The sequence below is a fragment of the Hoplias malabaricus genome, chromosome 7 (genome assembly GCF_029633855.1).
Source record: "Hoplias malabaricus isolate fHopMal1 chromosome 7, fHopMal1.hap1, whole genome shotgun sequence".
Taxonomy (NCBI): Eukaryota; Metazoa; Chordata; class Actinopteri; order Characiformes; family Erythrinidae; genus Hoplias; species Hoplias malabaricus.
Window position 1 is genome coordinate 15,998,311 of NC_089806.1, and position 26,149 is coordinate 16,024,459.

Sequence of the window (26,149 nt, forward strand, 5' to 3'; positions counted from 1 at the left end):
ACAGAATCACATTTGTCACTAAAACAATGTTTAGCAAATCTAGAATAAAACATATTTAGGTTGTTTGAAAGTTGAATAGGGACCTCACTTTGAGGGGTTAATATGTATTTCCATCCCATTATTGTAGTTAATTGTCTCCAAGCAATTTTTGAATTACCTTACAAAAGATTTTTGATATGATCCTGACATTGTGATAGAGTCTTATTAACTCTCATTGAACAAGATACATAATGTTTTGTTTGATTTGACAGGTGGGTGAGGATTATAAATTCACTCAACTAGAAGACTGTTACTCCATAACTGTAATTTTTACAAAATAAAGAAAAATGCAAAAATAAACCTTTAATGAAAGTAAATATTAAAACATTAATTACAAGTAATTTTGAGCATTTCTTGTTAATCCATCCATTGTGAAATTGTGATGAAATTGTGATCAAACAAAAGGACTGCTGGAGTTTTGCAACCATGTCAATATTTAACATTGATCAATCACACAAAGGCAAAGACCCTTGGAACACTGCATGTAGTCTTTTTTTTTTTTTTTTTTTTTTTTTTTTTAATATACATAACCTTGTTTTTCATATATGCAGCATAAAAGATGAATAAACATTACAGGAACGGGCTGACATTTATATCTGAGAACTATTTTGAGACATTGTTAAGCAGGGCTGAGCTGAGGCAGATTATAAGCTGTCAGGCAAACTTTTGATAAGACCTTTCATATCATGTCAAGATAACAACTTTGCCGGAAATTTTTAAAAACAGGAGTTAATTTACCTTACACATTATTTTTGTCATTTGAGATATTCTTATACAAATAAACATTTGCTTTGATCATATACATCACTAATGTGCATCTGTGAAGTATCAAAAAAACATAACTAGTGGAAACCACCTGGCAATATCTTTTAAAAATCACAGTAAAAAACACAGTTGTGATTATTCTTTTGAAACTTTATTAATTTATGAAAGCATTTATAGCCACTGATGGATATGTCTGGAATGTGTTTCAGAGATGACACAGGGAAAGAGACAGCCAGGGAGGTGAGAGCTGTCCACAAAAGGATACTCACAGCTAAAGGTCCCTTTACTGCCCTCACACCACTTAAGAGCCTTGATAAAAAAAATAAAAATAAAAAACCCTTTCCTTTTACACTCCCCTTCTTGCACAAGGGGCCTGGAGTTGCATCCTTATTTGGAAGCTGCTCATCCTTTATAAAGAGAGTCCAGTTCCAATAATCTGAGTCGTCTATATTTTCTCCTGGACCTGTATTGAGCTCTGCATTTACTGATTCTCACTGCATCTGTGAAACTCAACACATCGCAATGGGTGATGCTATTATGGCCGAATTTGGAAAAGCAGCTCCATTCCTGAGGAAATCAGAAAAAGAACGACTTGAAGCTCAGACAAGAGCCTTCGACATCAAGACTGAATGTTTTGTGGTGGATGAAAAAGTGGAGTTTGTCAAAGGGCAAATCATCAGCAAGGAGGGAGTAAAGGTGACTGTTAAGACAGAAGATGGGAGGACTGTAACTGTCAAGGAGACGGATGTCCATCCCCAGAATCCCCCCAAGTTTGATAAAATTGAAGATATGGCGATGTTCACTTTCCTGCATGAGCCTGCTGTGCTGTTTAACCTCAAAGAGCGTTATGCAGCCTGGATGATTTACACTTATTCAGGGTTGTTTTGTGTAACAGTCAACCCTTACAAATTGCTGCCTGTGTATGATGCAGAAGTAGTTGCAGCTTACCGAGGTAAGAAGAGATCAGAAGCTCCTCCTCATATCTTCTCCATCTCCGATAATGCTTATCAATACATGCTAACTGATCGTGAGAATCAGTCTGTTCTTATCACTGGAGAATCTGGTGCTGGGAAGACTGTCAACACCAAGAGAGTCATCCAGTATTTTGCAAGTATTGCTGCTGCTGGTGGGGCTTTAAAGAAAGACTCCAACAAGGGTACCCTGGAGGATCAAATCATCCAGGCCAATCCTGCACTCGAGGCCTTTGGCAATGCTAAAACTGTGAGAAATGACAACTCCTCCCGCTTTGGAAAATTTATCCGCATTCATTTTGGAACAAGTGGTAAACTTTCTTCTGCTGATATTGAAACATATCTGCTGGAAAAGTCACGTGTGACTTTTCAGTTAAAATCTGAAAGGAACTACCACATCTTTTTCCAGATATTATCCAATGAAAAGCCTGAGCTGCTAGATATGCTGCTGATTACAAATAATCCTTATGATTATTCCTTCATCTCTCAAGGAGAGGTAACGGTTGCAAGTATCAATGACAGCGAGGAGCTTCTAGCAACTGACAATGCCTTTGATGTGCTTGGTTTCACTCCAGAAGAGAAGATGGGAGTCTATAAGTTGACTGGTGCTATCATGCATTATGGTAACATGAAGTTCAAGCAGAAGCAACGCGAGGAACAGGCAGAACCTGACGGCACAGAAGCTGCTGACAAATCAGCCTACCTAATGGGGCTGAACTCTGCAGATCTACTGAAAGGACTCTGTCATCCAAGGGTCAAGGTAGGAAATGAATATGTCACAAAAGGCCAAGGCGTGGATCAAGTGTACTACTCAATTGGAGCACTGGCAAAGGCAGTTTATGAGAAGATGTTCAACTGGATGGTGGTTAGAATCAACCAGTCACTGGACACAAAGCAGCATCGGCAATATTTCATTGGTGTACTAGATATCGCTGGATTTGAGATATTTGATTTCAACACATTTGAGCAACTCTGCATTAATTTCACCAATGAAAAACTGCAACAGTTTTTCAATCATCACATGTTTGTCTTGGAGCAAGAGGAGTACAAAAAGGAAGGAATAGACTGGGAGTTCATTGACTTTGGGATGGATTTGCAAGCTTGTATTGATCTGATTGAAAAGCCCTTGGGGATCATGTCTATTTTAGAGGAAGAGTGCATGTTTCCAAAGGCAAGTGATCAGACATTCAAGGCAAAGCTCTATGATAATCACCTGGGCAAATCAAACATGTTCCAGAAGCCACGTGCTATCAAGGGCAGGTCAGAGGCACATTTTGCACTGGTTCACTATGCTGGCACTGTTGATTACAATATTACAGGCTGGCTTGTGAAGAACAAAGATCCCTTGAATGAAACAGTAGTTGGGCTATATCAGAAATCCTCTCTCAAGCTCTTAAGTACTCTCTTTTCAAGTTATGCAGGAGCAGAGGCAGCTGAAAAGTCAGGAAAAGGAGCCAAAAAAAAGGGGTCGTCCTTTCAAACTGTGTCTGCATTGCACAGAGAAAATCTTAACAAACTGATGACCAACCTGAAAACCACTCACCCACACTTTGTTCGCTGTTTGATTCCAAATGAGAACAAGACTCCTGGAGTCATGGACAACTGCCTTGTAATGCACCAGCTTCGCTGTAATGGTGTGCTAGAAGGTATCCGAATTTGTAGGAAAGGCTTTCCAAACCGGGTTCTCTATGGTGATTTCAAACAGAGATACAGAATCCTGAATGCGTCTGCCATCCCAGAAGGTCAGTTTATAGAAAACAAGAAGAGTGCTGAGAAACTACTTGGATCATTAGATATCGATCACACACAGTACAGGTTTGGCCACACAAAAGTCTTTTTCAAGGCAGGTCTGCTAGGTACACTAGAGGAGATGCGAGACGAGCAACTGGCTCGCATTATTACAAGAATACAAGCTAATGCTCGGGCCCTGCTTATGAGGGCAGAATATCAGAAACTTGTCGAACGCAGGGATGCCCTAATGGTCATTCAGTGGAACCTTCGCTCTTTCCTAAGTGTTAAAAACTGGCTTTGGATGAAATTGTTCTTTAAGATAAAGCCCCTATTAAAGAGTGCTGAGGCTGAGAAGGAGATGGCAAACATGAAGGATGAATTCAATAAATTAAAAGAAGCTCTGGATAAATCTGATATCAGAAGGAAAGAGCTAGAAGAGAAAATGGTGGCACTCCTTCAAGAAAAAAATGATTTACTTCTCCAGGTGCAGTCAGAGCAAGATACACTGAATGATGCTGAGGAGCGCTGTGAACAGCTAATAAAAAGCAAGATTCAGCTGGAGGCTAAAGTAAAAGAGCTCACAGAGAGGATTGAAGATGAGGAAGAGATAAATGCAGACCTCACAGCCAAAAAGCGGAAATTAGAGGATGAATGCTCTGAACTTAAGAAAGACATTGATGACCTTGAGCTCACTCTAGCAAAAGTGGAGAAAGAGAAGCATGCTACTGAGAATAAAGTGAAGAACCTCACTGAAGAAATGGCCTCCCAGGATGAGGTCATAATGAAACTGACAAAAGAGAAAAAAGCTCTCCAGGAGGCACAGCAACAGACACTAGATGACCTTCAGAGTGAGGAGGATAAAGCAAATGCATTGACAAAAGCTAAAGCTAAGCTTGAGCAACAAGTGGATGACCTGGAGGCCTCCCTTGAACAAGAAAAAAAGGTTAGAATGGATCTTGAACGTGCCAAGAGAAAGCTAGAAGGAGATCTGAAAATGTCTCTAGAGAACATAATGGATCTGGAAAATGATAAACAGCAGCAGGAGGAGAAACTAAAGAAAAAAGACTTTGAAATAGGTCAGCTGAATGGCAAGATTGATGATGAGCAGATGGCTGTAGTACAACTACAGAAAAAATTTAAAGAAAACCAAGCTCGAATTGAGGAACTGGAGGAAGAGCTGGATGCTGAGCGTGCAGCCCGTGCAAAGGTGGAGAAACAGCGATCTGATCTCTCACGTGAATTAGAAGATATTAGTGAACGACTTGAGGAGGCAGGTGGAGCCACCTCAGTTCAGGTTGAGCTCAACAAGAAAAGAGAGGCTGAGTTTCAGAAATTGCGCAGAGATCTTGAGGAATCAACGCTTCAGCATGAGGCCACATCTGCTGCTCTTCGGAAGAAACATGCTGATAGTGTATCAGAACTTGGAGAACAAATTGATAACCTGCAGCGTGTTAAGCAAAAGTTAGAGAAAGAAAAAACAGAACTGAAGTTGGAATTGGATGACCTGGCCTCAAACATAGAGAGTATTGTGAAAGCAAAGGTCAATCTTGAAAAGATGTGTCGTTCACTGGAGGATCAAATGAATGAGTACAGGTTAAAAGCTGAAGAGGCCCAGAGAGGTCTCAGTGATATCTCAAGTCACAGAGCCAAGTTGCTGACTGAAAATGGAGAACTTGGTCGACAGATAGAGGAGAAAGAATGCCTTATCTCTCAACTTACAAGGGGAAAAAGTTCTTACACCCAACAACTAGAGGACTTGAGAAGACAACTTGAAGAAGAAGTTAAAGCAAAGAATGCATTAGCTCATGCCGTGCAGTCTTCACGTCATGACTGTGACTTGCTGAGAGAACAATTTGAGGAGGAACAGGAAGCTAAAGCAGAGCTCCAGCGGGCCCTATCAAAGTCAAATACTGAAGTTGCCACCTGGAGAGCTAAGTATGAGACTGATGGTATTCAGAGAACAGAAGAACTAGAAGAGGCAAAAAAGAAACTTGCTCAAAGATTACAAGAGGCAGAAGAGGCTGTAGAAGCAGTTAATGCAAAATGTTCCTCTCTTGAGAAAACAAAGCATCGGCTGCAAAATGAAATTGAAGATCTTATGCTAGATCTTGAACGTTCAAATGCTGCCTCCGCTGCTCTAGACAAGAAACAGCGTGCCTTTGACAAAGTCATGGCAGAATGGAAACAGAAATATGAGGAGTCCCAGTGTGAATTAGAAGCATCACAAAAGGAAGCACGCAACCTGAGTTCGGAGGTATTCAGACTAAAAAATGCTTATGAGGAATGCCTTGATCAACTTGAGACTATCAAACGAGAGAACAAAAATCTGCAAGAAGAAATATCAGACCTGACAGATCAACTTGGTGAAGGAGGCAAGAATATGCATGAGCTTGAGAAACTTAGGAAACAACTGGAACAAGAGAAAGCAGAACTGCAATCAGCATTGGAGGAAGCTGAGGCTTCTGTAGAGCATGAGGAGGGCAAAATTCTACGGTCACAACTTGAATTCAATCAGGTGAAGGCTGACATTGAAAGGAAGCTTGCAGAAAAGGATGAGGAGATGGAACAGGCCAAGAGAAACTACCAACGGATGGTGGAATCTCTACAGACCTCTCTTGAAGCAGAAACCAGAAGCCGTAACGAAGCTTTGAGAGTCAAGAAAAAGATGGAGGGAGACCTTAATGAGATGGAAATCCAACTGAGTCAAGCCAACAGACAGGCAGCTGATGCACAGAAACAACTGAAGATTATCCAGACATACCTTAAGGATGCTCAGCTTCAACTGGATGATTCTGCTCGTTCTAATGATGATCTGAAAGAGAACCTTGCCCTCTTTGAGAGGAGAAACAACCTCCTGCAAGCAGAACTTGAGGAGCTAAGGGCCGTGGTGGAACAAACCGACAGGGGGCGCAAATTAGCTGAGCAAGAGCTTACAGATGTAACAGAACGAATGCAGCTGCTGCATTCACAAAACACCAGCCTTATCAATCAAAAAAAAAAGCAAGAAGCAGATTTGCTACACCTACAGAATGAGATGGAAGAAATTGTCCAAGAGAAACACAATGCTGAAGAGAAGGCAAAGAAAGCCATAACTGATGCAGCCATGATGGCTGAGGAGTTGAAGAAAGAGCAAGACACCAGTGCCCATCTAGAGAGAATGAAAAAGAATATGGAGCAGACTATTAAAGATTTGCAGCACCGCCTGGATGAGGCTGAACAAGTAGCTATGAAAGGTGGCAAGAAACAGCTACAGAAATTAGAGGCACGAATACGTGAACTTGAGAATGAATTAGAGGCTGAACAAAAACGAGGTACAGAGTCCATAAAAGGAGTTCGCAAATATGAACGCCGCATAAAGGAGCTCTCATATCAGACAGAAGAGGATCGAAAGAATATGGCCAGACTGCAGGACTTGGTGGACAAGCTGCAACTAAAAGTCAAGTCATACAAGCGCTCCACTGAGGAAGCTGAGGAGCAAGCCAATGTCAACCTGGCCAAGTTACGTAAACTACAGCATGAGCTAGAAGAGGCAGAAGAGCGTGCAGATATTGCAGAATCACAGGTGAACAAGCTACGTGCCAAGACTAGGGATGGTGTGCCTGGTAAAAAATCCCAGGATGAGTAACATGTACTGAAAATATACCCTACATGTGCAACTGTCTAATTATTGTTTCTTCATAAGTCTAGATTGTTTGCAATAAAGGCACATTATACTAAGCCACTGCTAATTATTTAAGTATACTGAAGTATAGCATTAAAAGATCTTTACCATTTTTAATTGCTTTAAACTGACCCTTGAAACTATTAAACTAAGGGTAAACTTTTTATTGCAATTTGCAAAATATAAAAGTACTTTATTACTATAACTAGGGAATAATGTATAATGCTGATGTACTTTGAATACCCTTATTAAAAACACTGAACTGTTACATATTTTGTTAAAGTAAACACAGTAATTGCACCAACTTGTTGCACGTCTTTTTTTTTGGAGTAACTTCTTGAAAAATAATGTAAGGACTTTCACAAAACGATGTAGGTGTAATTTTCCTTTATTTTCACATTGCATCTAACTTGAGATGACCCATACATGAGTTAGGCCAACTACAATTCACAATAAAATAGTAAATGCTGCAAGCTATCTGTTTATTACAAAAATAAGAGGCAATTTATTACACATAAAATATTAACAGCAGAAAAACTACATATTTAAACAAACAAAAACAAACAAACAAAACCCTAGAGCTATTGTAAAGAGATAGTTTTTAAAGGTTTATCTCCAAATTCTAATATTTTTCAGGTAACAAGTAAAATAAATGAATTACATTTTTTCTAAAGCTCAGGTTTTACTGGAATATGTAATGTGCACATGATGTACAGCATACAAATAGTGACCTGATGAGAGGTACACACAGTAGTCTTTACCCTTTACAAAAGTACATTACTGTTTCACTGATAACCCACCACAATGCAGTTTCTGCTAGCATCCATGATTGTCATGGGACTCCATTCCACTTTCTCAATAGAAAGTCCAAGTCCATCTTAGTTTCTTTGCTTTCTTAATTTTTTCTTTCTTATTTTCAATGCTAACAATTTCATAAAACAAACATATAATTCATGTCATTCAAAAAGCGATGGGTAATCTGAGATTCACATACAATGTTAGAAAAAACATCTTTTTTATACATTAGGGCAAGGACAAACTACATGCTTCTGCCAAAGCAGACACAATATTTGTGTCTGTAACACTTAAGTCATTAAAAGTTTTGAACTGATAAAAAGTAAATGTGCTGATACCACAGTGACCATGGTTATATAAAGAGATGAAAAGCCTCAAGTTTAAACAATGGAACCTGCACAAAGATTGCATCCATTTTGAACAGTAAAAGACAGTCTGTGCAATTGCTGCAGGGATAAGTGAAGGATTTTTAAAATTCTGCAAATCCTTTCATTCTCATTCACTGGAATTAAATAGCAGAGCTTAATCTGTTCTTCCCTTTTCCTGTATCTAAACAATTTAGATGAGATAAAACTGTTTCTTAGCATACTGGATATTTTTAACTATTCTTAAAAAACTTTTTGTATTTATCTTCACAGTTCCTGAACATAAACACAAGCACTGGATTTCAGGAAATTTAAATTACATTTACATTCATAAGTTTTAGGCAAGACAAATTTGTAGTTATATTTGGTTCAGTACACAGATTGCTGCTTGGGAAACTGCTTCTCATACAGTTTTTTTTACTAAAAATAGAATAGATGCAGCTTTTTTTTTTTTTACCAGCCTATTTCATACAGTCCTGCTGGATTTTACTTACAAGGAAGCAACCAATAGTGCACTTTTTAAAATTTGGATTATAAACTACTGTTCTTCAAGAGGTAGTATTTCTTTTATTACCATCAAGAGTAATGGGTTTAATAATGGGACGCAGCTGTTTGCGAGTGCTAAAGTAATCCATGCCTCTTTCATTTGCAGTGTGCAATTTCAATGCCAGCAGCAGTACTTACACTTTTGCTATGTAAAAATGGGGAGAGGCAGACATGAATCTTGTAGACAGTGGTAATAAAATTAGGTTCCCACCAACTTAAAAAAGTTTTTTTTTTTAATGATTTAACCAATATTCTTATAAGGCAGGAAAAATTATATTTACATACAATCAAAATTAGCAAATTCTTTTGCTTAATTTTTTTTTTTTTCAATTTACATCATACAATAAAAAATATGTACAAATGCAGTTTTACACTGTCCAAGTAATTTATACTGTTGTTGACAGACTGGGTTGTTGCCATTCTTTCACATGACATGAGGGTAGGTGCTTATGCAGCGGTACAGCTTTATTAGCTCTATTAGCAACTTCTTAGCAGCAGGTGCCATAATGCCCCAAAGCACCAGTATACACACACCAGTCCCTCAATAGCTGAGGCCATGTCACAGGCTGGATGGCTGCCCTTGCTGCTGTAATGCAGCATGGTGTTGTGGGGCAGGTTCACAGTCTTTGGGCCCCTCATCTTGACGTACATACATGAGGAACAGTGTTACAGTAGCAAAAGTGGCTGCGTTGACAGGGAATGCTCGGAGCAATGTGGAGGTCAGGCCACGAGTGAATACTCGCCAGCCCTCCCTCTCTATGCTCTTCCGTGTGCAGTCCATTATACTGCTGTACTGAAACTTACCCCCAACACCATCTGCCTGCAGTCGAGACTTAATCACATCCACAGGATATGTAGAAAGCCATGAAGCAATACCAGACATTCCTCCAGCAAACAGTAGTTTGGGGATCATGTAGGGGTCCTCTGGTTCACAGCCCAGTGAGCGTGTCAGCACATCATAGGCTAGAAAATACACCCCAAAGCCTGGTGTCTCACGGATGAAGGTTGTGACCATGCCTCTATTGACACCCCGCAAGCCCTCCCGCTGGTATATGCGAGCTAGGCAATCCAAGGAGTTTTTGTAGACTTTGCGAGTACATGACTTCTTCTCTCCAGTACCTTGCATCTGCATGCGTGTCTTGGCCAGCTCCATGGGACAGCAAATGACACACTGGATAGACCCAGCAGCTGCTCCTGCCAGGAACTGGTTCATGGGCGTGTCTTGGCCCAGAAGACGCATGGTGTTCCCCTGCACGCCAAAGACAATGGCGTTGATGAAAGTGAGGCCCATCATCGGAGAGCCAATGCCTTTGTAAAGGCCCAACATCTGCAACAAATAAATGACAGTGAGGACATACCTTACTCCTTTTCAAGTTAAGGCTGTTCCCCTAATGAAATGTGCTACCAGTAATCTCGTACCCATCAGAATATCTGGACAGAGATCACGTAAATTAAAATGCAGGCATAAACTCACCTAAGAAGCATTTAAAACAGATTTGAACCCATTTTTATAAAACACTTGAACCTGTCTTTATAAAACACTTCAGGAAGTGGTCTAAGATGCAATTTAGCCAGACGTTATACAAACATATGCGCATCCCACTCCTTGAGACACATTTTTACAACCAAAACAACGTAATGCAACGGTGGAAAGGAGCTCATGATTATAACAAAAGGTGTTGGTGCTCCACAGTTCAGATTCAGAGATAAGAATGTTAACGTTTCTTCAGTGAGAGTTTTTTGCTTCTTCTTCTTGTTATTCAGTGTCTCCCTACAATATATTAATATTTAACCCATATGATCCATTACTGTGAAACAGCAGACTTTTATTTACTTAAGAAATGGCTTCTTGTTTTGACTGCCAGTGTAAGGAAATACAAAACCGAACCACAACTGTGTTTCAGTCCAACAAGAGATCCGTTTGACTAAGCGTAAATACTGCTAAGTATTAAAGAAAAAAAAATTCTACTTCAATTCAGAAACTAAACACAATTTAAACGAAACTTGTTTAATCCTCTGTGAATAAAGATTTCTGATGCACTGCACTTCACAGGGTGAAATTACACCAAAATGAACAACATTAACTACCTATGATTGCATTGCAGACTGATTTAGTCAAATTGTTTTGATATAATACCAATGAACATCTTAGATTTTAAATTTCACACCAAGTTTAAGTAAATGCATAATGACTTAAGGTACTTACAGATTCTTGCTTTATGATTGACTGAAAACAGTGGATGGTTCCCCTGTAGAGAGGCTTGTCTGCACTCTGCACTTGGAGCCTGACCTGTGACAAGAAAAAGCACGGTTTCTACAGAAATCTGACAAACAATAGTCTCACAGGTCTCATTTCCACCCACATTGTAAAATGAAGGACAAAAAGCAGAGCCATTTGGTAAATTTGCCAAATTGAGGTTAAAGTAGGATGTGAAATCTAATCTTTTAAAAGGGTGCACTAATCTGCATGCTGACTGACCTTTCCATTTGGTCAGAGACAAAGTGAACTTTGAAAGGTAGCAGAGTTTCACAAATTTGACAAATTAAGCTCACAAATCAACATCACTAATGACACACTGAGAAACCTGCACAAACACAGTATAAGTGCATAGTGTGAAAGAAAGAGGAATGTTCAGCTTTGGCTTTTCATGCAAAATATTTTGATGGCTTGCATTACTGTTTTTATTGCAACTTGAGAAAAAGCAGGACAAAGAACTACACTGAAGCCAGTTTCTGTCAATTTGATCAGCTTCTTTTATCTTATCACTATAGTAACAGAGTCAGTCTAACGTATTCGAATGAAAACAACAGATAAGTCACAGATAAAGTTGATAAAACGCAATAAAAGTTTGTTGACAAATGTTTATAATATGCATTTATGAACAGGATGAACAATTCATTGATTAACATTTTAGCTGTCTACTGTAATAGCTTTGTTAAAAAGTAGGGCAAAATGGCATGTACATAAAAAAAAGGAAGCAGTTGTGTTGTGGTTAGCTGAGATGAGTAATATGTATGCAGTTAGGAGAAGAGAAAAGCTCTTATTCATACAACATTAACATTGCCTTAAAATGGAAAAAGTGAGTGACCTGTAAAAATCAGAGAGATCATAGCAACCCTATGGCTTTTTGGTGGTGCGCAGGTTCTTCACACCTCTGGCCACAAAGCAAGCTTGAACAGCCTCATTTGCCTTCATACACAATTTCCCATACAGAAGCTGCTTGAAATCCACTGCAGCTGTTAAAAAAACTGAAAGATAATTGCTTACCTTGACAGTATCAAATGGATGTCCCACTAGGACTCCAGCAGCACCTGAAAAGAAGACATGGAATTATGAGAATTTTGGTCTTCTTACAGAAATCTGGGCCAAGATTTAAAAGAGGAGGACACTGTATGCAAAGAAGAACAATCTGAAAACATGAGCAAGATTACTGGTAGTGTCTATTTTACACATAACCAAGAGCAGGGAGTGTTGTTGTCTGCACATACCCAGTGAAACTTTTATTCTGTAAAGCACCAACAAATGAATCATTAAATATTTTTACATATTAACAGCCATCACTCAAACCTGTAGTTCCATGCCTCACCAAAACCTTTTTAAACTACCTTACACTGCCTTCCATTTCACACATTATTAGCTTACAAATTTTCCTCTAAATTCAATGTTCAACATTTCTGTCGATTAATATTCATGAATTCTTTCTTGATATTCAAGTGTGTTGTTTTGACCAACTCTAACAGGAGAAAATGATATTGCAGAGTCAAATGTATCAGTCGAAAGAACTCCTAATCCCTAAAAAGATCTGTGTTCCTCATCATTACGTGGTGCTTACACAATGACGCCAATGTGTATCAAGCTCTGTATGCAAACATTCTTTTAGAGAAACATGAAACACCCACCCCACCCTCTTTAAAATGAAAAAATTAATACAAAAATGTTGTAACCATCTTTAAGCTATACTGTTGTGTGGACATCCATAATGAACTCTGCTATGAACTCTGTAACTAACCCAAGTTAAAGGGGCACTGCCATTGAAGCCAATGAAATCATGTTGCTCGCCTCAGTAAACAACATGAGATACTGTCAGGTGATCTTTGGTTTGAGTGACAAGACCAGACTGCCATGGTTCAAGTTTTTCAGGACTTTACACGTCTCTGTGTCTACATTTATTCATTCGTTATTACACACCTTCCCTTAATCTAATGCTTAAACAACAGATTTCTTCCACTCTATAAAGCATCTGTATTACAACTGTACATTACCAGTGCTTCCACACAAAGCTGTTATAAGAAATCTCTTCCTAAATTACAAGCCGCGTGGCAGGCCCTCAGCCCCAGTGGCTGTGATTGGTTCTTACAGGGGTGTGTGGAGTGTTCTTCTTTTTACGGGCTGAGAATAGTGAGGTGGGACATGACTATTCTGGGCATTTCCAGGAACCAAAATCTACAGAGAAGCTTATGAATATGTGCAATTTTGCAACTACAGGATTTACAGAACTCTAATGGACAACTTCTGTTAATTCTGACTAGGCTAACTCTTGTGATATAAATGTATCTGAACACCATACACTTATTACATATATTGTTAGCTGTTAAATAGATTCGATATTATTAGCTGTTACATGCACATACGCACAAAAACATGTGGGTTTTTTGTAATAAAAAGAAAGCTAGTATCACTGCGTTTCACTAATAACAGTTCATAATTATGCAGTGATTAAGACCATCTTTAACTTTCAAATCCAGTCATTGATCTTATTTCTGTGGAAAAAAAACGTGTGCAAAGTAGACTCCCTTTTTTCCCCTTCAACCTTCCAGGGAGAATTATGTCAAAATATTTAACTGCTATTCAAAAGTAATAATTAAACAATATGGTTCCCAGATTATAACATAGGGCAATTTCCTTGAGAATCTTAGATATCTTGTTATGAAAATTACATATTAAATGTGAATATGATTAATCCAAAACAAATAAGTCAATATTCGGAGAGACTAAGAAATTGTTTGAATATAAGTAAATGCAAACCCAAATATTTACAGAAAAGGCTAATTACTTTAAGATACTATGACTGTATTTTGACTTTCTACGTCAGAGGACTGCTTCTCAATTTCTTGCAGCAATTGGTCAATGTTACACTTTCGTTTCTGGCATTTTGCAGATGTTCTTCAGAGAAAATTCTAATTTTAAACATGTTAAAGACGCAATCTATTTCACAATTTGGGAGACTTGCCCAAGGACTTGACTGGTGATGCCTGACCTGGGAATAAAAATCCACTGTGTGGAGGGTAGGAATTCCCAATTTACTATATAAACTGTTGTGGGAAAGACTGTGAATCTGTCATTTTGATATAATAAGATAATATTTCAATAACTATGTAATTATTTTGGAAACGTTAAGTCTGTATTTTGAGTTACTGCATACTGCTGCCAGAAATACCGGATTTTCCTTTTTCTGCCTGGTTGAAATTGGCTTCCATATATTGCAACTGACTGAACTGATCTGCAGATTGAATGACAAGCATTGTCTAAGGCTCGGGTTTCTAAAAGAGGACGATATCTCACACTTTCTACACTGATGTGTGGTGAAATAAGAATATAAACAGGTGCATTTGTTTAATGTGCAGTGTAAAAGTGCTGAACTGGTCACTCATCCACAATAAGGCAGTCAGTCCCTCTACTGAACTATGTGTTCACTGGGGACGGTCTGCTGTGATTGAGTATATGGCACTGTCTGAAGACCAGCGTAGATTGTATCTGTCCCTGTACAGATCATATGAACATTGACACATGTGTACGTGTGTTAGTCCCTCTTTAACTGGCTTAACTTCAGAACTTCAGCCTGCTAGCCTGCTAAATGTCACGTTAGCTCACTAGCTCAGAGGCCATATGGATTTATACTACACTCTTCTTCATCTATGGTTAACTTACCTCCTATACAACCAGCAACAAAGTCCATTCTTCTGCTTCAGAGACTTTTCAGCCGTTGGCAAGACTTTAACCTCTCTGTTATGAGCTTTAAACGACGAGTAACACGACTCCTCTAGCAATGATAATTTATTTACAGTGGAAAAGACGCTAGCCAGAGGTTAGCCAGCCTGCTGAATTGTTTCTCAAGTACTGCGACAATGGTCTAGATTGTAAAAGACGCTAAACAAACACAGAAAAAGATAATACACCCAAGGACCAAGCCGCAGTGCCGCAGCAGACCGTAGATCAGATTACTCGGACCGTAGTGGAAAATTACACCTCAGAGTACCACCTAGAGGACTCGGATATTTCTGTTTGCAAATTGATTCCCAAACGAATCGATTCCCCAATTCAGGTAAACGAGAATCGACTCAAAAGGCTCGATTCGACAGTCCCGATTTATCAACTCAGAATTGCTCAGAGTGACAGGAAATCGAAATCGAAAGAGTTTGATGCTAACGGCGCCGGAGAACTGACAAGACGCCATTACAGTGCTACAGTAGCCTATAAGTAAATACGGACTTTAAAATAAAACCTCAGCATACGTGTACAAGCAGTGCACAACAATACCTGAATATAGTGGGGTCATAGATTTAGTTTAGATATACTCATACTCATAGATGATTATCTTCAGATGTAGTAGGTAAATTAATGCCAAAACACAGAAGAAGACTCAGAAAAAGAAACAATCAGTTATTTAGTTATTTCTTTCTTCATTGTATTTTTTATTTTTTTCTATTTGGCATTCTTGGTAAGGGGCAAAGAAAGAATTTCATTGTACACATTGTAAACTTGTTTTTTTACTGTGCAAATGACAATAAACTCTTTGACTTGTATATTATCTAATATTATGTAAACTCTACACTTTATTTAGGTAATTTTCCGTTCTCCAAAGTTTTAAAGAGAGAATCGACTCTCTAGAGTCATTTCTTGTCAGAATCAGAATCGGAGTCGTCTCGACGAGTTCATGAGTCGAGCGACCGTGGAGAGTCAGCACGGGGTGTGTAAGGGGAATATTCGTTTTGACCAATGGCTCACTTCTGCAGCAGCCAATCCCTCTGTAAACACCGCCTCCTACAACACCCTCCAGAGCTCATTGGTCCGTCTGCTTCTTGAAATGATTTTTCCATGTTGCATCAGACTTCCGAAAGACTTGTATGAATTAGCATATGGTATGTTTTTTTTTAATGAAGGATAGTAAATTGCTATGGATTAATTAACTGTCTTTTTTGTTACTGTAACAATAAAGGATTTATTCTGAGCAGCCTGTAGCACGATGTGTTTGAAAAGAATATGCACATTACATTACACATTAAAAGCAGATTTATCATAAACAAAAAAATCAATGACCTCGCTCAGATACGAGAGATAAAACAATAATCTTGTGCTTAGACTGGGTCTATTATTGTCTTACTGTCACTTTAAAAGCGTTCTGTTGGACTGTTTACCTGAGCTTTTCGCCCCCTGAAAAATCTGAAACACTAAAAGTAGCATTGAATAATAACCCAGTACTAACCTTTCTTTATTTAGTTTTTGTGCCTGTGTAAACTATGGGAGTAACAACACTCTCAGCTCATGATTTAAATGGTCAGTAATGGATTCATGATTAAATATTTTCATAAATATTGTAAAATAAATGAACAAATATAGATGAAGAGAACTAATTAGGGTGTCAGTGTTGTTAAAGATGAATGCTGTAGCTGCTGGGTGGTGTTACAATTAATAGAATGGTAATAATTTTAGATTTAAGCCACTCTTGTATTTGTATATACTGCAAACCTTATTGCTCTTAGATTTTAGACAACTGAGTTTAGACCAGGAATTCAGATTATGGGCTTGTACAAAATATTGGCTTGGATTTACTAGTTTATACCAAAGTCCTAATAAAATCTCTCTTTATACCCATTGCACAGCAATGATTAGTGAATTAGGCTAACCAGTCTTGTATACATCAAGCAGAACTTCACGATTACATCATCTGCACTTTTAATCAGAGTGCATTAACTATGAATATTAACAAGTAAATCTTAAAAATGGAATTTTGTTTGCAATATCAAATCAACGTGTGTAATTAGGAGGGTATGGCCCACATTTATATCACAATCACAGTGTCATTCTCTATATTCTGTGTGCTGAACTGTACAGCCAAAACCATAAAAGCTCAAAAGTCAGTACAGATTGCACTGTACTTGAACACCGACCACCTGTAACATTATGACTATATATTGAACTAGCTTGCTTGTGTGTTTTCTAACACCCAGTAGAGGGCGTTCCAGCAAAAAGAGCGCATGTAAAACAGTACTAGATGAAAGCTGTTATGATTGGTTTTTGTGAACTGTGTGAACATTGCTGCATTTTGGTTGTGAAAAACTAAAATCGTGCAAGGAGCATTGTGAGGTCCTGAGGCTTTTTTTTCAATGCAAATGTCAGGTGCAGCTTAGAAGTGAGCAATTCTTCTCAGCTTTGTTGGAAACCAAACGTATAGCCTCATGAGAAATTGCGGAGCCTGGGTAAATAGAACATGTGGTGAGCTTGTGAAATTGTTGAAAGCACATTACAACATTAAGGTAAGTGAGACTGTACAGTGCTTCAAGTTCAAAGCAAGACAACGGATCCCAAAGGTTGGTTGGCTTTATTGAGGAAGATCACATGCAGCACAGATTATTGGCTTAGCCAGAGCTGACCTATGATCAAGTCCTCAAACCTGTTCAGGCTGTTGAAACAGCATCCAAAGATATTCAAAATTTGCAGGGACAGTGGTCACTCGTAGACAACCATCAAGCAACTATGAACATAATGTGTATGGCCAGTTTATTATGCAAAAGTGCAACAAATTCAGAAAGGAAGGAATTACAAATGTGCAAAATCACCAACTGATCACTTCAAACCTGTGGGGGAGGAAAGAGCCAATATAGAAATCATGAAAACATGCAGGGAGTTAATCACATTAGTGAAAGTAGGATTTTAGACAGCGAAGGTGAAGAAATCTTAACTTTGCCAAATCTGAAGGACACAACCATGCCAAAAGTAAAGCCCATGTAGGGACTCACACTCAAAGCTTATACTGGAGAGAGAGAGAGAGAGAGAGAGAGAGAGAGAGAGAGAGAGAGAGAGAGAAGTTCACAAACTTATACTTATCAACAATAGACTCTAGATGAAGAATCCAAGCACTGTCACCAGTGCAAACAAAGGTCTGTTTGCAATGAATCACCTTCCTTTTTGAGTTTCATCCAGTCCAGCAATCTTTCAAAGAATACTGGAGGGAGTCCACATGTAGCTGTCTATCCAGATGACATCTTGGTGACCTTCAGACACATAGTGAAATGTTAAAATTATTGGATGAAGCAGAGCAAATGCTAATTAATTTGTGATGCTGAGGGGTATAAATACTTCAGCAGCACTGCTGTGTCTTATCCACTTGTGCCAGCAGTCACACAAAAACACACCACAACTATCATGTCAGTGTCTAATCATACATGCTCTCTGGTGGTCTTGAACACTCAAGAACAGGGTGAAAGGGGACAAACAACATATGCAGAGCAACAGGTGGACTACAGTCTATAATTTTAGAACACAAAGTTCTGTTTGGTCAGTGGAGCTGAGCGAATGGACAGTAAGTGTAGAAACAAGGAGGTGCTTATAATGAAATGGCAGATTGCTGTACAGCTACATTGCAATCAGAACTGATTAATGACAGTTTTTGTTTCTACACTTAGGACATAGAATACTTGGAGTGGGCGACATGGTGGCACAGCAAGTAATGTCGCAGTGACACAGCTCCAGGATCCTGGGGTAATGATTTCAAGTCTGTGAGGAGTTTGGTGTGTTCTCCCAGTGTGCGTGTTGGTTTACTCCAGGTGCTCCGGTTTCTTCCCATGGTCCCATGTTGCCCTGTGAAGTACTGGCACCCCCTCCAGGGTGTGTTCCTGCCTTGCTCCCAGTGGTTCAGAGTAGGCTCCAGACACACCGCGACCCTGAACTAGATAAGTGATTAGAAACAATAAATGAATGAATATTTGGAGTGATACTGTGACTTTGATATTAATGTGCAGGAAAAACTCCTCATTATAAGTGAAAAGAGTAAAAGTGAGACTGACCTAATTCATGATTTGTCTTTTTTTTTTTTTTTAGTTTTGTGTGGAACTGCACTGTAACTCACTCATTCATTATCTGTAACCCTTATCCAGTTCAGGGTCATAGTGAGTCCAGAGCCTACACGGAATCATTGGGCTCAAGGTGGGGACACACCCTGGAGGGGGCGCCAGTCCTTCACAGGGCAACACACACACACTAGGGTGACCAGATCTGAGATGGTGAAAAAGAGGACACGCCTCCGGGGGTGGGGGGGTTATGAGCTCTCGCCCCTCGCTGCCGCTGTATGCTTAGCTGAACCTATGTGTGCTTTTAGGTCCTTTCCACCTTTATTTGCTACACAAAACATGGGAATTTCTTTTTTAATTCATCCTAGAACTTACATTTATGTTTCGGCATATCTGCTCGAGATGAGGGTAGGTACATGAGCTTTGCCTGACGTAAACAAGGACTACTTGCAGACTGACCAATTAAATGTTTACAGAGAAGGTTATTGACCAACGGTAGCTCTACAGTCAGACCATCCAAACTGAAGATGTTAGGCTACTTCACCTAACTTACTTTCTTACTCAAGCAAACCAGAGTAGGGGAGAGTGGGACTAGTTTGTGAACGAAACGCTTCTCGAAGTTCTATGTAAGTTCTAGAAAAACAAAATCCTGGACGTTTATGAAATTCCGCCCGGACATTTTTTTAAGTCTAAAAAAGAGGACATGTCCGGGTAAAAGAGGACGTCTGGTCACCCTAACACACACACACACACACACACACACACACACACACACACACACACACACACACACACGCACACACAAACACATACATACACACACACACTCACACACACACCTATGGACACTTCTGAGTCACCAGTCCACCTATCAACATGTGTTTTTGGACAGTGGGAGGAAACCAGAGCACCTGGAGGAAACCCACAGGGAGAACACACCTCACTGACAGAACTCCTCACAGGCAGTCACCCGGAGCAGGACTCGAACCCTGGAGTTGTGTGGAGTTGTTCAATGAAGTAAAATAGGGCTCTTCTTTATTTACCCAGCATGCTTTTAAAAATAAACAGAGCATAGAGATATCTCTGGATAGCCTTTTTTAATTGGTTTATTAACCCATAACTGTAATAAAATCCATCAACATTTGAAAACTTTTTATGTGCACTATTGTGTTTCTTTAGGAGTTGTTTGGTAACAGAGCCTTTGACATAAAACAACTTTTAATGACTTTGTGACATGGTGTAATTATACACAAATTGGCAAAACTATGGTGAAAACACTGTGTACTCATTCATTATCTGTAAGCACTATTCAGTTCAGGGTCGCAGTGGGTCCAGAGCCTACCTGGAATCATTGGGCGCAAGGTGGGAATACACCCTGGAGGGGGTGCCAGTCATTCACAGGGCAACACAGACACACACACACATTCACTCACTCACACCTACGGACACTTTTGAGTCGCCAATCTACCTATCAACGTGAGTTTTTGGACTGTGGGAGCTGGGGCACCTGGAGGAAACCGGACACGGGGAGAACACACCTCACAGACCATCACCTGGAGCGGGAATCAAACCCACAACCTCCAGGCCCCTGGAGCTGTGTGATTGTGACACTACCTGCTGCGCCACCGTGCCACTACACTGTGTACTATTTCTATTTAATAATACATGGTCATTTGATCATTTTATATTTAAGACTTGTGTTGAAAACTGTAACTTTTCAAGGTGAAATTCTTCTGTGGCCAGTTGTCTATTTTTCCGCTGTCATTGCAGTGCTGTGGCATTATGATGTAGGTGATTTTTTTCTTGAAAAGTAAACATCTTTTACATTTTGAGTTTTGAATTTTCTTGCTCAGACATGCAAGGATATTTCCAGGATTCTCTTTGCATTCATCTTTCAGTTCTAAAAGAGTTGCCAGTCCCTGTTCCCATGATGCAACCCATAAGCAAACTTCCTGTGAGAGTGAATTTTGAGCCAGTCCTAGTGAGCACACTGAAACTTCTTCGAAAATGAATGGATGGAGGTAAAAAATATATCATCGCTGTCCAAAAAAAAAAAAAAAAAAAAAACCCACAAAAAACACAACCAAAAAAAAAACAAAAAACAAAAAAACTTATATCTTCAAAATGGAAGCTTTTCAGGTAAAGTCTAAAACTGACTTTATTTCTGATGTAATTGAATGTAAAAGGATTGTATTGCAAGTAATGTTGGTGCAAAATCATTATTCATGGAGCTTTCACAGGGCAGTTGCTGTGTACAAAACGGTGTAGAAACATACAAATGGAGGAAAAAAAGGAAAATGTATTTTGGACATTGACAACATGAGGCAGGACTAAAAGCTTAGGTCAATGACCAGTGCTATTAAAACCAACAGAACACTGATCTTTGTGCTGAATTTAAAAGGAAACACTCTCTGTCTATTTATTAGTATTTGCCTCCCTCATGTGGTACTCACAAGCAGCACACCCATTAAACTGATCAATTCTTAAGTCTAATTCTTTTATAGGTCTGTGTTTTGTGTCTGACCAATGCAGATGGTAGGTTTAATGATCACTTTGGACACATCATTTTAGGAATCCCAGATTTGGAAAATACAAAAAAGGAAACTAAACCAACATTTTCCTCAAAGAGTGAGGCATGCTTTACATTTCAGAGGGAACTGATTTTTATCAGGACATCTCTGTGTATCGTTTCATAGTACTAGTTTCAAGTACTAATCATCCCAGTTCAAGGAGAACTACATCAACATCATTGTGCGTAGTGGGTAACATTACTTTAGTCCAAACAGCAGACTACGGTTCAGTTATAAGCTTCAGCAGATGCACCATACTTAACTTGATGTGTCCTTGGACAAGGCTACTATCACTTCATCTGTCTACTTCTGTATCGTGATTAAAATGGTAGGTCATTCTTGATAAAAGTGAAAGCTATACATTTAACAGTTCATTCAGGATTATAGGATGTGTAAATACTGGACTGAGCTTAGACATATTTTACTTAATTGAGCCTTGCAGGAATCTGGGTCTCTTTGGATTGCAGGAGAAAAAGAAATCTGAATTTCTAAGAATGACTTGCTTTTCCTTGGGAATAAACCTTGAATGTTTTCTTTGTTCCTTTTTTCATAATTAAAATGTTTTCCCTACTTATATAACAAAGTGGTGTGTGATTATGCAAGGACCCAAAAGAAGCTGGTAGACTCAAACTGTACAAACAAAGCACTTTCAAGAATTTTAAAAGCTTTTCATTAATGTTTACAATTTTATATAATTTATATGATTATTTATTTTTATTTTATTCTATTTATTATTCATTTAATTACATTATTTTTATCCCTTCCATCAAATCTGCCCCTTGCTGTGCTACATACAGGAATACTGGGTGTCTAAAAAGTATGGAAACAGGAAAGTAAGGAAATAGAGTTTTCCAGTTTTAGACACAATCTCCACAGTCTTTTATAGAGGTGTGTCCTTACTTTGAGAGACCATGTGTATTGGTTTTCACTGTTAATTTTAACTGCAGTATAATTATTTTAGTAAACAAACATAAGAAGGTTATTGGTTTCTGGTGGTTCTCTGTCTGGTGAATTTATATCTTTATAAGTGATCATATATATGATATAGGATGATCAGTGTTGTAAAATGTATACAGCACAATCTAAAGACACAGTTGGCAGGACCTGGTCAAAAAGATTTGGACAAAAATTATAATATATAGACAGATGTTGACAGATTGAGCTCTATCTGATATCAAATGCCAAATTGATGTCTAGCAATGCCTAATTCAACAGGAGTCAGTGTGTGTGGCTATTTTGGGCCTTCTCTCAGCCGTCTCCCAGCTGGTGGCGGGTGGTAAATTAGTGCAGTGGAGTCTGACCTGATCTTTCCACTGCCACTCAAGGCACTGATCAGAGGAGCAGAAAGAATAACTTTTGGAGTGCTTAATCACCCAGCTAGAGGGCAGGATGCTCGCATTTAGAATTTCTTCTGTCTAACCGTAAATATGTACAACACCCAGACAGAAATGGAAAACAGATGCTACATGGGAAAAATTTGAACTCACTGAATCTATGGGGCAAACAAAAAGGCAGCAGGAGAGACTGTCTCTGAAGGCTAAGCTGGACTGAAGGGAAGAAAAAGGAAATCAGGACTAGATTAGTAGGACAGCTTCTGAGAAATGGGGGACAGCGTTAAAGGACTGGTTTGCATAGAGTTCTGATTGCTGAGCCATGTAAGCTTTTATTGTGTTTGGAATTAGCAATGCTTTTCATCATCTGTAAGTTTTAGGAAAAACTGATTGGAGCATCTGTGTTTTTATGAAGACATTTTTAGAAAAATGCATCTCCAGTGTAGGCCAGCTTCAGATATTCTAACTGTGAAGTCTGAAGCATAGGCCTTTACTGACAAAAAATGTTTTTTAGCCCTAAATTTATTTGTGTAGAGACTAGAGTATATTCTGTTGAAATACTAACAGCCAGGTCTAGTTTGCTTCGGTGACTTCATGGCGCCCCACTCAAAAATGTCTGTATATATATATGTTATTTTCTTTACTTTGCAATATACTGCACCGTACAAAGGTCAAATACCATGTTTTCAGTTTTTCAAAGATATCTGCAGGGATATTGGTCCCCACGTCCAAAGTTCAGACCAAGTTGCTTGTACGTTCTGCTTCTGACAATCTAAATAATTCCAAACACATTCAGGGATGTTGAGGTCTGAGTTCTGGAGTGGTCAGTGCATTTTCCTAACACCAGGAATTTCTTTGATACAGTGTCATATTGTCCTTTTCTGTTTCTTTTTAATAACAGCTTCTTGAAAGCCAAAATCCTTTCAGACCCATGGACTTCTTACAGTGGATAGATGGATAGAAACACTTGTGGATTATTCTTAGATTGGAAGCAAGTGTGGATTTTCTCCCAGCACTCAAGAATGAAAGTTTTAAGTACTGTTAATGTGTTGGTGGTGACATTTGTGGTCTGCTGGGTTATGCATAGGTTTTAGGATTCTCAAATTCTCTATAACCTAATATATTCACTCCCAGTGTAAACTGTTTCTTTCCCCTTCAGTTCCATTTCATTTTTCATGCAAATAGAGTTTCCCCAGATATACAGTACTATGCAGAAGTCTTAGATACCTAAGATAATTATATATATTTAAACTAATACCTTCTCATAAACATGGAGCTTGTATAAAGTTATATATTATCACAGTAATAAATAATAATAATATAAAACAAAGTATTTTGTTTCTATAAAGTAGAGGGTGTGAGTGAGTTTGAAGAACAATGATTTGTTCAGATTCTCCTTGATTGCATGAATGTGTTAAATCAACAGCACACATTATTTATAGTCATTATTTATTAACCAGTAAAACTAGGTATTGGATGATAACCTCAAATAATACGGACTCCACGAGGAGAGATTTGGAAAAAGTTAAACCAACACATTCACACACAGAGTATCACACTCACTGGAATAATGGTATTTGGTTTCATTCTAAGGTTGGGTGTTATTTGCGGTTTTGTGTTTGATTTTCTAGCATATAAACACTTACTGCTCAGATAAATAGCTTTTTAAATCTTATAATCTCTGGTGCCTAAAATTTTAAACTGCACTGTATTTCTTGAAAATAGCAATGTTGTAATGGATGAACACACCACACACACACACACACACACACACACAATTGCCTCTCTCTCTCTCTCTCTCTCTCTCTCTGAGATTCTGTTATTTAAAAGTGAACTTTGAAGGCTGGATTTCAGTGTCTTTGGCTCTGTATATCAGGTATTTGAGAGTTATCAGTCTCAGTTCGGCTGTCCTTAAAAGCTACAGCCTCCATGCTCTCTGTGGGGGTCCAAGCCTGCTCAGCAGGGGGATGGGGAGCGCAGGCGTTTTGTCGCTTGCAGCAGAGAGGTTCCATGCTGGGCAAGACGCAGCAGCCTGTCCTTCTGTGCCCTGGTCTTCCTCAGCTCTTCACTCTCCTGCCAAGGTCAGCCAAGGACACCACGCAGCGAACAAACCTGAATTGAGACACAATCACAGAGTCAAATTATTTTTGAGTCATTAAAAAAAGAATCTAACTGGCTCCCCCTGCCTGCATGATACATTTTGTTCATTTTCTATGTAAAGATATGTGTCTTCTGTAAATTTGAATGTACAGTTACTGTTGATTTATTGTAATTGAATTAGTCAAGGAATTAATTATAAAATATGCCCAGGGAAAATGTTATGTCATATTTTAGCTTAGTTTCCCTCCCTAATATTTTAAATTCATAAATAAACAGCGATGTTCACAGAAAAAATAAATCCAGATGAGTGTAGAGTAAGTGATAAACATCTAATGTTAAAAGGCGGATTAGAAAAATGCACATTAGGACAGGTCAAAAACTGAGGAAACTTCCACAAATCAGATCTGAACTACACACACTACTGCTCAGTAGGCAAATACCAAATACTTAACCAAATGTGAAACCAAACACGCAATATATATATATATATATATATAGCCTAAACAGAGGTGAAGCAAATCAAAACTCTGGTAACTGTAAATGCTTTGCTGGATGCAGAGCTAAGGGCCAGTGTCATCTGAATCCCAGAGGGTTCTGGGAATTGCAGTCCAGTCTCAGCAGCCATAGATCTAGAGGCAGATTTGATATTGTAATTAGGTGCTGAAATTAGTAATCAATCAAATAAATAAATAAATAAATAAATAAATGTCATGACACTTATTGTTCTTCATATATGAGATTTACTACACCCCAATGTAGAGGACCCACTTTATAGAGTGTATACTGGTCAGTAGTGGACAGTAACGAAGTAATTGTAACCCGTTACTGTACTTATCGCTAAATACAGTACTTTTTTCATATATCTATACTTCCATTTTTTCCAGTATTTCCATTTTGGGCGACTTTTTACTTCAACTTCACTACATTTCAAAGTCAAATATCCTATTTTTTTACACCACTACATTATGAAAATCTGCCATTCTTTTTTTGTTTTATGTGTAGGTAAAATAGTAACGTGTCTGAACAAATCTCCCGGCTCCACACAGCTCTCCATGTGACACAGCAGCACCGTTGCTAGGAGATGAACAAACACAGTATTTAAACCCTGAATCGGTACACGAACCCATGGCATGTAGTTTCACATGATACAATTAATGATCTCGAAAATGATCGATCCAGAGCGAGTGGAAATCCGGTGCCCACGAGA

General features: G+C 38.7%; 2 protein-coding genes across 2 annotated transcripts; one reads left to right on the forward strand and one right to left on the reverse strand.

Annotated features, from left to right (window-relative positions):
* Positions 1 to 1,326: 1,326 nt before the first annotated feature.
* Positions 1,327 to 7,131, forward strand: myh6 (myosin, heavy chain 6, cardiac muscle, alpha). The gene has a single exon (XM_066676377.1). The coding sequence runs from the start codon at positions 1,327 to 1,329 to the stop codon at positions 7,129 to 7,131; it is 5,805 nt and encodes a 1,934-aa protein (XP_066532474.1).
* A 418-nt stretch (positions 7,132 to 7,549) lies between these two features.
* slc25a29 (solute carrier family 25 member 29) lies at positions 7,550 to 15,142 on the reverse strand. The gene is made up of 4 exons (XM_066676875.1): positions 14,803 to 15,142; positions 12,142 to 12,185; positions 11,080 to 11,163; positions 7,550 to 10,200 (listed from the first exon to the last, which is right to left on the reverse strand). Exons 1-4 carry the CDS (start codon positions 14,828 to 14,830, stop codon positions 9,433 to 9,435), a joined length of 924 nt encoding a protein of 307 aa, XP_066532972.1. The 5' UTR covers positions 14,831 to 15,142; the 3' UTR covers positions 7,550 to 9,432.
* Positions 15,143 to 26,149: the final 11,007 nt, after the last annotated feature.